The 12,500-nt window shown below is 41.5% G+C and overlaps 1 protein-coding gene across 1 annotated transcript in view; it reads right to left on the reverse strand.

Moving 5' to 3' along the window:
- Positions 1-11,082, reverse strand: part of LOC138958820 (chitinase-3-like protein 1) — a 31,166-nt gene extending 20,084 nt beyond the window's left edge. Inside the window, exons 1-3 of the mRNA XM_070330120.1 lie at positions 11,060-11,082; positions 7,569-7,614; positions 1,859-1,916 (exon numbers count right to left, since the gene is read on the reverse strand). Of these exons, the coding sequence (XP_070186221.1) occupies positions 1,859-1,916 (58 nt within the window). The 5' untranslated portion in view covers positions 7,569-7,614; positions 11,060-11,082. The remainder of the gene's footprint in view (positions 1-1,858; positions 1,917-7,568; positions 7,615-11,059) is intronic.
- Between the last annotated feature and the right edge of the window lie 1,418 nt (positions 11,083-12,500).

The raw sequence follows: 12,500 nt of genomic DNA on the forward strand, positions 1-12,500 counted from the left end.
AGTCATTCAGCTTGAGTTTATTGTCTATCATCCAGTCTTTAACTGACTCAATGCAGCGCTCAGTGTTTTTAACCACTTTTGGAAAATCACTGGGGGGAGCAGAATCCTCTATTTGGGTGTCGTCGGCATACTTGTGGTGTTCGCAGCCATGCCTCGAGATGACGTCAGATAGGTCCTGTGTGTATAGTGTAAACAGAACCGGGCCTAGAACAGAGCCCTGAGGTACTCCGTGCTTCAGGGGAACAGGGGATGATTCTTTTTGACCTATTTGTACTCTTTGAAAGCGTTCAGAGAGATATGACACGAACCACTGGAAGGCTTTGTCGGCAATTCCAAACGTGAACTGTAGTCTCTTTAGGAGGACGTCGTGGTCGATGGTGTCAAATGCCGCCGAGAGGTCCAAGAGTGCGAGCACAGACACTTCCTTGTTGTCAGCACTGGTCAGCAGCTTGTCAGTTACGTAAAGAAGAGCGGTTTCTGTGCTATGATTTTTCTTGTATGCGGACTGATGGACGTCCAAAAGATCATTACTCAGCAGATGTTCTTGGAGCTGCGCTAGCACACACTTTTCTAACAGCTTGGTCAGAAAGGGTAAGTTTGAAATGGGTCTATAGTTCTTTAAGCACTCCGTGTCTAGGCCTGGCTTTTTTAGAAGTGGTGTTATGACTGCCTCTTTAAACTGTGCAGGCACATACCCAGACTGAAGAGAAAGGTTTAAGATTCTCGTTACAACAGGAACAAGAAAATCCAGGCAAGTTTTCATGAGTGACGTGGGAATGGGGTCAAGTGTGCAGGATTTTGGAGCACATTTTGAAATAAGTTCAAAAACAAACTTCTCAGAAACAGGGCTAAACCGTGTAAGGGGGGTCCCTGAAAATGCAGCGAAGGACATTTGTGTTTTGGATGAGTCGAGACCTTTGCGAATGTCAGAGATCTTCTGGTCAAAGAAATTGCTGAAAGTCTCGGGGAGTTCTGATGGGGGAATCAATTTAGGGAGGGCAGTGGCTTTCTTCTTCGCGAATAGCTCATCTGTTACAGAAAACAGAGCCTTGGTGTCTTTGCACTCAGCGAGGCGGGATGTATAGTATTCCTGCTTGGCACTGGTGTGGAGAGCTTTGATGTCGTCAAGCTGTTGACGATAAATTTGACGGTGAACTGTCAGGCCTGACGTTCTCCATAACCTCTCCCACTTGCGTACGAGCCGTTTGTGGTCCTTTATATCTTCGGACATCCATGGGGCTGAGGGACGATCAGTGACTTGCCTGGTGACAAGGGGGGCGTGGCTGTCCATCAGCTGACGTAGACAGGTGTTGAAGACCATCAAGAGGTCTGTGTCTGGCGTGTCGGCAGCAGTGGAGGCGGCAAACACCCTCACGTCTTCCCTGAACTTGTCCACGTTCATCTTCTTCAGGTTTCGTGACGTGACCGTTCTTACTGCAGGCTTGGGCTTCTGAATGCTGATGTTGAAGAAAAGAGCTGAGTGGTCGGATATCTGACAGTCTCTCACAGAAAATGAGCTTGTTGGATTGTCGGCCTCACGCACAACAAGCCAGTCGAGAGTGTGACCATCTGTATGTGTGGGTTCATTGATCATTTCATGTGATCTACGAGGTACTGGATCATAGTACGTAGATAGGTTGGATTAAAAAGATTTTCGTGGTCACAGAGTTCAAAAGTGTATGTGTGTGTGTGTGTGAGTGTGTGGTGTGTGTGTGTGTGTGTGTTTGTGTATGTGTGTGTGCGTGTGTGTGGTGTGTGTGCGTGTGTGTGTATGTGTGTATGTGTATGTGTGTATGTGTGTGGTATGCGTGCACGCGTGCGTGCGTGCGTGCATGTGTATGTAAGTCTTGGACCTTACCTTCTGCTAGGGACAGCTGCATGGCGGCCACGAGGCCGATAACAAAGAGAGACAGCATCTGAAGAAAGAATCACAACAACCTATTTTAACAGTGTACGTTTTGCTTCCCCTTTTAGCGTGTTTCCCCTCCATTTTCTTTCAAACCCTGTTCGTTCCGTGTTGCGTCTGCTTTTTGTTGTCTTTTGTGTTCTTTTCCAAATGAAGCTTCCAGAAGCGAAAATTCGTAATCGTCTTGTGTCGTCTTTGTATCGGTAAGTACAGTAATCCTTTGGTTTGTTTTAACTTTTAACAGTGTATATGACTAAAGACAAGGGAAAAATAAGAGAGAACGAACGAACGAACGAACGAACGAACGAACTTTATTACTCAAGGATGGAGATTTTAGGCTCACGCCTAGTCTTACAATCTGTCCCTGCTAAACTAAGACATAAAAATAAAGACAATAAAAGGACAATTGTCAATCGCAATCATACAGTATTACTAATTACAACATTACTTATCCGAATACATAATGCATGATAGAACATTGAAATGTACATGTATGTCAATATAATACAAAGGAAAAGAAAAGTCGACTCGCACACACACGCGCGCCGCATGCCTGCAATCACGTTCGCACTCAATACAACACACACACTCACTCACACACACACACACACACACTGACACATACACACACACACACACACACACACACACACATACACATATGCGCACACACACACAGACATATACGCACGCACACACACATACACACGCAGACACACACACACACACACACACACACACACACACACACACACACAACAACAACAACCTCATCATCATCATCATGTATGGCGGTTAGTGATAGCAATGCATTCTTGCTAGAAACAGCTTTAGAATGTAACTGTTCGTGACATCGGAGAGAGAGAGAGAGAGAGAGAGAGAGAGAGAGAGAGAGAGAGAGAGAGAGACAGACAGACAGACAGACAGACAGACAGACAGAGAGACAGACAGAGAGAGAGAGAAAGAGAGAGAGAGAGAGAGAGAGAGAGAGAGAGAGAGAGAGAGAGAGAGAGAGAGAGAGAGAGAGAGAGAGAGAGAGAGAGAGAGAGAGAGAGAGAGAGAGAGAGAGAGACAATGACAATGACACATTCTTTATTTACGAGGGTAGTGGCATAAGCAAACAGGTGCTTTTTTACATCCAGCCCTCGCCCATGGGAGGGTTTAATCTAATGATAATACGTTTTAAAAATGTTGGAATATCAATTAAAGAAGTAATAAAAACAAACGATTAACAGACTAAAAAAAAGAAAAAAAAAGTATACATACAAGCGAACATGACATAGTATTGTCAAAGGCTGAGTGAAAAGTGTATCAATCAAGCAAAAACGTGTGCAACTTCGAGGGAAGAAAAATTCCGTGAACTGAGGAATCAATGGAACAACTACGTTGCAAATAATAACAATGTAGCATCGTTACATAAATCATGTTATGAAATTAATTAGGTACATGTATCTACTGAAACGTGTAAAAGGTAAAAATAAGGCATCAACAATAATAAACATGTTCAGGCTAAGTGAGAACGAAATGTGCCATGTATAAGGAATGAGAAATATCTGTCTTTAAAAGTCTTGGCATTGACGGAATGTCTGAGACCGCTTGGAAGCGAATTCCAAAGATTAGTCCCCGAAAAGAGTAGGCTGGACTTAAAAAGATCTATACGAGCCCGAGGAGCATACATTTTTGTCGGGTCTCTTAAATTGTGGGAAGTGAATTGAGAAGAAAGAGGTGCAGGCGCTCTTCCAATTATGAGTTTATGCATCAAAACGCCTTTATTGTACATGAGTCTGGATTTAGGAGGAAGGATGTTTAAAAGTTTATAGTCTTCGTTGGAAACCGAGACTTGTAATAGAATAACTTTGATTGCTCTTTTATGTAAACTAAATAAAGGTTTCAGAGTTTTTGCACTCGCACAATCCCATAGTGTTGATGCATAATTAATGATTGATTGAATGTGAGCGTTAAAGAAAAGAGAAAGAGAGAGAGAGAGAGAGAGAGAGAGAGAGAGAGAGAGAGAGAGAGAGAGAGAGAGAGAGAGAGAGAGAGAGAGAGAGAGAGAGAGAGAGAGAGAAATGAAGAAAACAAAACACGAAAAAACAAACGTACAAGCCCAACAATTAATATTTACTCCTTGCATTTATGTACACAGCACAAAACAGAAGTAAAAGGATCTGAAACTCCTATTCCACAATTACAATCATTAAAAATGTTTTTTTGTGTTTCTTCCTTTCTTTCTGTCTTTGATATTAAATAAGTGGTACCCCCGTCAAGGATTTTAAACTCTGCGAACATCTGTTGCATAATCTGGATTTCTTTATCTCACAAGGGCAGAATCTGTGATCTTATTCGATCATATATCTCCAGCGCAACCTAAAAGTATCCTGTTCACTTTGTTCCACCGTCGCGATATAACCTTGAACGGTTGAAAACGACGTTAAACACCAAAGAAAGAAAGAAAGACTTTGTTCCAGATTTCTTCTAACTCCTAAACTAAAAGGCATCCCAAACTTTCTTATTTTCTCTCATATTTGGATATCTGCACTATTAATGAAGTACACACCGTAGCTAGTGTGATGTTTTCTTGGTAAGCTGGTTGGCTTACTTACTTGCCTTGTTTTACGTGACATACAACACATTTCAGACTTACTAGAAGTCATGTGGCACACTTTCAGAGAATTCTTTGCTTGATGAAATGCACCCTTATCTATTTCCAGGAGAGCATGTGACATAAAGCAGTTGATGACTTTGCATCAGTAAAAAATATTGCAAAACAACAATTTCCTTGTCAGAATTTACCAATTCATCAGGCCACCCTCTAAAAGGCTAATACCACACGTGTTCAGCAAATTAATTCATATTTAGTGTACATTAGCTGGGGATGTTGGATGATAATTTCGTTAAGTTTCAAGTACGTACGTCAAGTGGTTTAATTTTTACGTTTAAAAAAAAAACTACGTTTTCAAATTTGGCGATTGCCTCAAGAAATAGGTTTGACACTGAGCAGTAGCCTATGTAGTCACACTCATCCAATTTGAACCCTGCAGACTCCATGTAATTGCTGTTTCAACTCATATATTATCTGAGTGTAGTTTTTGTGTGCAAGGTTCTCCAGGAAAAAAACTACAGGTACAAATATTGAGGGCTAAATGGGGTTGCGGTGGCTACCACTCAGTGCCAAACCTCGTACTTTTGAGTTTGTTTGTTTGTTTGCTTAACGCCCAGACGACCACGAAGGGCCATATCAGGGCGGTGCTGCTTTGACATATAACGTGCGCCACACACAAGGCAGAAGTCGCAACATAGGCTTCATGTCTCACCCAGTCACATTATTCTGACACCGGACCAACCAGTCCTAGCACTAACCCCATAATGCCAGACGCCAGGCGGAGCAGCCACTAGATTGCCAATTTTAAAGTCTTAGGTATGACCCGGCCGGGGTTCGAACCCACGACCTCCCGATCACGGGGCGGACGCCTTACCACTAGGCCAACCGTGCCAAACCTCGTACTTTTGAGTCAACCCCCGAATTTAGAATACATTTTTGAAAGAGCGTAAAAGTCAGACCATTTAACATTCAAACTTGAAAATTGTTGAACTTATCATCTCCAACCAATGTACAACTATTAGGAAGTAATTCGCGGAACAAATGTAGAAGTTATTAGCATTTAAGTGGGTGGCAGTTTTGGGGGTCACCCATTACAATTCTCAGGTAGTATTATATGTATTTTTCCTTTTTCTAACGTGTATTTTCCCTTTTTCTTTTTCTTTCCTGAAAGCATAATTAATATTAATTCTCTTTACTTGTATATATAGTTTTTTTCATTGTAAAAGCGCTTCATATGGTTGAGAAGCGCTTTATAAGTATTCTATTAGTAGTACATTGTAGTAGTAGAAGTACGTATATATATATATACTAGAGGAATACCCGGCTTCGCCGGGGTGAATCGCGAGACAGAGACAGACAGCGTGGCGGTTCATCACAATCACCTCTGCAGGCGAAGTCCTGTCAAACGGGATTGAGAATTTTAGAGCTTATTTCTTAGCCCTATATTATCTGTTGTGGCTTCTCAAATGCCAGAACATACAGACAGACAAAAGCCGCTAGACCCCATCACAAACAGAACTCTACAATCCACAGGTTTTTGCCCACACACACACACAGAGAAGCCGTATATATAAATATGTATATCTATATCTATAAATATATAGAGATAGGTGAGAGTGTATTTTTCGCGTGGCTATAAATTGATTTTCACTTTGACAGTAAGAACAACTTACGGGTGCAAGGGAAGCGTTCTGGACAGCGCAGTGACATTCTAACAATAGAACCTCAGAAACGGGAATTTGAGGTGAACGGCGCGAGACAGAGACAGACAGCGTGGCGGTTCACCACAATCACCTTTGAAGGCGAAGTCCTGTCAAACGGGATTGAGAATTTTAGAGCTTATTTCTTAGCCCTATATTATCTGCTGTGGCTTCTCACATGCCAGAACATACAGACAGACAAAAGCCGCTAGACCACATCACAAACAGAACTCTACAAAACACAGGTTTTTGCCCACACACACACACAAACACACACACACAGAGAAGCCGTATATATATATGCATATCTGTATCTATAAATATATAGAGATAGGTGAGAGTGTATTTTTCGCGTGGCTATAAATTGATTCGACCTTTTCACTTTGACAGTAAGAACAACTTACGGGTGCAAGGGAAGCGTTGTGGACAGCGCAGTGGACAGCGCAGTGACATTCTAAAAATAGTAATAGTAACTTACAACTGAACGGGAAAGCCACACGAAGGAAGGGAGATAAACGCCAAACACTGGAGAAGATAAGGAAGAGTTACTTATAATGGTGAAATAAACACAAAAACAAAAATCTGTTCAGCGCTGCGCGCTGAGAGCACGTGTTGAAATATCTCATCGATGACATTGTGTCCGGGGTGTAGCTGAATACGGTGTCCAAATTTGAAAAAGATCCACCGAGAACTTTGGCGTTGTGATGTGGTGTAGCGGCTATGGTGTGTCGGTATGGGGCCCGGGTAGCTGAGGTGGAACCAAAATAGCTGAGGTGGAACCAAAATCGGTTCAGCGCTGCGCGCTGAGAGCACGTGTTGAAATATCTCATCGATGAGGTTGTGTCCGGGGTCTCTCTGAATAAGCCCACCAAATTTGAAGCAGATCCATCGAGAACTTTGGGCGTGCATGGCGAATACACAAATACACAAACACACAGATACACAAACACACAGACAGACACAAGTCGTATATATATATAGATATATATATAATTCTAACTTCTTCTTCTTCTTCTTCTTAGTTCATGGGCTTAGACTCCCACGTTCACTCATGGTTTTAGCACAAGTGGATTTTTACGTGTATGATCGTTTTTACCCCGTCATTCAGGCAGCATATACGCCGATTTCGGGAAATATGATTCTAACAAAATCAAGGGAAAAAAAAGCCAAACAAAGAATTTCAAGTGGCAGCCCAATTGTTCGACCTGTTGCCAGGCCTTCCTCAGGGGCGTGTCAATATATAATATAATATATGATATATACATATGATATGATATATAATTATATTTATAATCATATACAGAGATGTTAGTGCTACCATAATTATTTCATTCAGAAAGGCAACTGGTACAAATCCTACCTTCACCAGGTGGTATTCCTTTGACGTTCCCTGGTCGTATGAAGTCCTGTGGAAGAGATCTCAGACAATGAAACAGAGATAGCAACGAACGTATATTAATGGAAAAATAAAGGTTAAAGGGTTAAATTGCAGCTCTATATAGAAGAGATAAGGAAATGGCTGTGTGTGTAATGCAGAGCAAGAGTCGGTGATACTGAGATAGAACATGCGCACCTGTACATGTGTGTGCAAGTATGTGTGCGATTTAAAATGTAGTGGATTAAAAGTAAAACAAATACAATAATACAAACGAACCTGCGCTGGCGACCACTTCTCCATTACGACTGCCTGCCCATAACGACCACGCCATAAGATACACGACGAGTTTCCCCCTATATAATTTACCTGTCCATAACGATCACGCCATAAGATAAACGACGAGTTTCCACCTATATAATTTACCTGTCCATAACGATCACGCCATCAGATACACGACGAGTTTCCCCCTATATAATTTACCTGTCCATAACGATCACGCCATCAGATACACGACGAGTTTCCCCCTATATAATTTACCTGCCCATAACGATCACGCCATAAGATACACGACGAGTTTCCCCCTATATAATTTACCTGTCCATAACGATCACGCCATCAGATACACGACGAGTTTCCCCCTATATAATTTACCTGTCCATAACGATCACGCCATAAGATACACGACGAGTTTCCCCCTATATAATTTACCTGTCCATAACGATCACGCCATAAGATACACGACGAGTTTCCCCCTATATAATTTACCTGTCCATAACGATCACGCCATAAAATACACGACGAGTTTCCCCCTATATAATTTACCTGCCCATAACGATCACGCCATAAGATACACGACGAGTTTCCCCCTATATAATTTACCTGTCCATAACGATCACGCCATAAGATACACGACGAGTTTCCACCTATATAATTTACCTGCCCATAACGATCACGCCATAAGATACACGACGAGTTTCCCCCTATATAATTTACCTGTCCATAACGATCACGCCATAAGATACACGACGAGTTTCCCCCTATATAATTTACCTGCCCATAACGATCACGCCATAAGATACACGACGAGTTTCCCCCTATATAATTTACCTGCCAATAACGATCACGCCATAAGATACACGACGAGTTTCCCCCTATATAATTTACTTGCCCATAACAATCACGCCATCAGATACACGACGAGTTTCCCCCTATATAATTTACCTGCCCATAACGATCACGCCATAAGATACACGACGAGTTTCCCCCTATATAATTTACCTGCCCATAACGATCACGCCATAAGATACACGACGAGTTTCCCCCTATATAATTTACCTGTCCATAACGATCACGCCATAAGATACACGACGAGTTTTCCCCTATATGATTTACCTGCCCATAACGATCACGCCATAAGATACACGACGAGTTTACCCCTATATAATTTACCTGCCCATAACGATCACGCCATAAGATACACGACGAGTTTCCCCCTATATAATTTACCTGTCCATAACGATCACGCCATCAGATACACGACGAGTTTCCCCCTATATAATTTACCTGCCCATAACGAACACGCCATAAGATACACGACGAGTTTCCCCCTATATAATTTACCTGCCAATAACGATCACGCCATAAGATACACGACGAGTTTCCCTCTATATAATTTACCTGCCCATAACGATCACGCCATAAGATACACGACGAGTTTCCCCCGATATAATTTACCTGCCCATAACGATCACGCCATAAGATACACGACGAGTTTCCCCCTATATCATTTACCTGTCCATAACGACCACCTGTCTAAAACGACTACTTTTGGTCGGTCCCCTGGATGGTTGTTTCATACAGGTTTGACTGTAATAATTGGTTTTTTTTCATTTTTCCGAAAAGAATGCTGACACACAACACGACTGGTGAGTTCGCAAATTGATAACGCAGATTGTGATGTGGCCAGATACTGTAAGCAATTTTTTTTTGAACAACACGTCATACATCAGGAGAAGCCACACTTTTCTTAATTGTTTTCAAAAAGTAAGTAAATAAAATTCACCCGTCCGTCTCTCCGTCTGTCTTTTTACATTTAGTCAAGTTTTGACTAAATGTTTTAACATAGAGGGGGAATCGAGACGAGGGTCGTGGTGTATGTGTGTGTGTGTGTTTGTGTGTGTGTGTGTGTGTGTGTGTGTGTGTGTGTGTGTTTGTGTCCGTGTGTGTCTGTCTGTCTGTCTGTCTATGCGTGTGTGTGTGTAGAGCGATTCAGACCAAACTACTGAACCGATCTTTATGAAATTTGACATGAGAGTGCCTGGGAATGATATCCCCGGACGTTTTTTTCTTTTTTTCGATAAATACTTTTGATGACGTCATATCCGGCTTTTTGTAAAAGTTGAGGCGGCCCTGTCACACCCTCATTTTTCAATCAAATTGATTGAAATTTTTGTAAAGCAATCTTAGACGAAGGCTGGACTTCGGTATTGCATTTCAGCTTGGTGGCTTAAAAATTAATTAATGACTTTGGTCATTAAAAATCTGAAAATTGTAATAATTTTTTTTATATAACACGATCCAAATTTACGTTCATCTTATTCTACATCATTTCCTGATTCCAAAAACATATAAATATGTTATATTTGGATTAAAAACAAGCTCTGAAAATTAAAAATATAAAGATTATGATCAAAATTAAATTTTCGAAATCGATTTAAAAACAATTTCATCTTATTCCTTGTCGGTTCCTGATTCCAAAAACATATAGATATGATATGTTTAAATTAAAAACACGCTCAGAAAGTTAAAACGAAGAGAGGTACAGAAAAGCGTGCTATGCAGCACAGCGAAACCACTACCGCGCTGAACAGGCTCGTCAGTTTCACTCCGTTATGCACAAGTGGTGGACTACGGTCATTGTGAAAAAATGCAGTGCGTTCAGTTTCATTCTGTGAGTTCCACAACTTGACTAAATGTAGTAATTTCGCCTTACGCGACTTGTTTGTTGTTGTCCGCGTCATACTAGGCGATGTTAGTTAGTTAGTAAGATAGCTAGTAAATTGTTTAGTCGGTTAGCTGGTTAGTTGGTTAGTTACTTAGTTATACGTATGTACATACAGAAAATCTGTCCGTGTGTCTTGCCCACTCATATTAATAATAATAATATGGGAGATTTATAGAGCGCTTTACGTTCTCTAAGCGTTTTAAAATGAAAAAACATACATCTACATACAAAGCAAAGCGAAAAAGCATGTGCAGCAGCATTCAGCACACAAGTGAACAACGAAACATTACATCAATACAAGCTGCAAGCATACTAACACAGGCAAAACATTCAAACATTCAAACACCTGAAAAAAATGCACCATTGACCAATGTTGTATGCCAAGCTGCACGTCAGATTTACTCTTCTGTTCAGTAACCATCGTAACAGTCAAAGACTTAGGCTACCTGTGTGCTGCCACAAACGTTACCTTGAAAATACAGCAGTTGATTTTCTTCGTATTTGTTCCCAGCAAGAAAAGAATCCTCTTCAGTCTCCCTTCTCTTAACTTATCGCCTTAATCGTAAGAACAAAGAATTGAAGTCTCTCAGAACACACAAATCGAAAGTGATCAACTGCACACAGTTGTCTGCGAGTTTGAGGAAATTCACTGCGAGTTTGAGGAAATTCACTGCGAGTTTGAGGAAATTCACTGCGAGTTTGAGGAAATTCACTGCGAATTTGAGGAAATTCACTGCGAGTTTGAGGAAATTCACTGCGCTGTTTGAGGAAATTCACTGCGCTGTTTGAGACTCTTTTTCTTGAGTTTTTATAGTCCTTGTGTTACCCTCTCCTCCCCACCCCCTTTGTTTTGCCTCCCCCCCCCCCCCCACTGTCTTCTCGCCCCCCTCCCCCTTCCTTTTATTACCGATCTGAACGAAAGAGAGTATAGTAGTAGTGAGTAAGCGAATTGTGTACAGGAAGTTTGTTGTCGTCAAACTAATTATAAAGGACAACGAATCCGTGTTGTATAGTAACGCTACATATTGTCTGTCTCCGTGTCTTGACTTGTTTGGGACGGTCCCTATTGTCAAGCCATTTGTGAAGATATGATTATGTGCTTTTCAGTACAGTGAAACCCCCTTTTTAAGACCTTCAACAACCTGAAAAAATGCCAAATGTGACCCTCCACCACGAAATGAGTCGCATGTCGTGAGTCACAATGAGTCGTGTGTTAGTGACTTTAAGTCTCCGTGTGTGTGAATGAGTGTATGTGCGCCTTGAGTCGCCTGTTGGTGAGATATGTGCGCGTTACAAATATTCGTATTATTATTATTATTATTATTATTATTATTATTATTATGTCACCTCGCGCTGTTCTGCGCTAGGCTTAACATAAGTCCGGGGAGTGTCTGGTCACAGTGTGAGGGTCACCTTAGTCACAGGCTTATAACTCAAACAGTTTTCGCTCTGTTCTAAAACGGTTTTCACCACTGGATAGAGCATACAAAACCCTTTAGGAAAATGTACAAATGTGACCCTCCACCACGGAATGAGTCGCATGTCACCTTTGCATGATTTTCATATTTTTACATTTGTCTAAAGAGTTTTTTATGCTCTATCCAGTGGTGAAAACCGTTTAGAAAAGAGCAAAAACTGTTTGAGTTATAAGCCTGTGACAAAGGTGACCCTCACACTGTTACCAGACACTCCCCGGACTTTTATTAAGCCTAGCGCAGACTGAACCGCGCGAGGTGACATGCGACTCATTTCGTGGTGGAGGGTCACAAATATGAAAATCATGCAAAGGTGACATGCGACTCATTCCGTGGTGGAGGGTCACAAATCGGGTCTTAAAAAGGAGGGAGTCTTGAATTGGGGGTAATTTTACAGAGGTTAGGAACAGAAAGTCTGAGAAAACATGGTCTTAA

The sequence above is a fragment of the Littorina saxatilis genome, linkage group LG2, assembly GCF_037325665.1.
Source record: "Littorina saxatilis isolate snail1 linkage group LG2, US_GU_Lsax_2.0, whole genome shotgun sequence".
Taxonomy (NCBI): Eukaryota; Metazoa; Mollusca; class Gastropoda; order Littorinimorpha; family Littorinidae; genus Littorina; species Littorina saxatilis.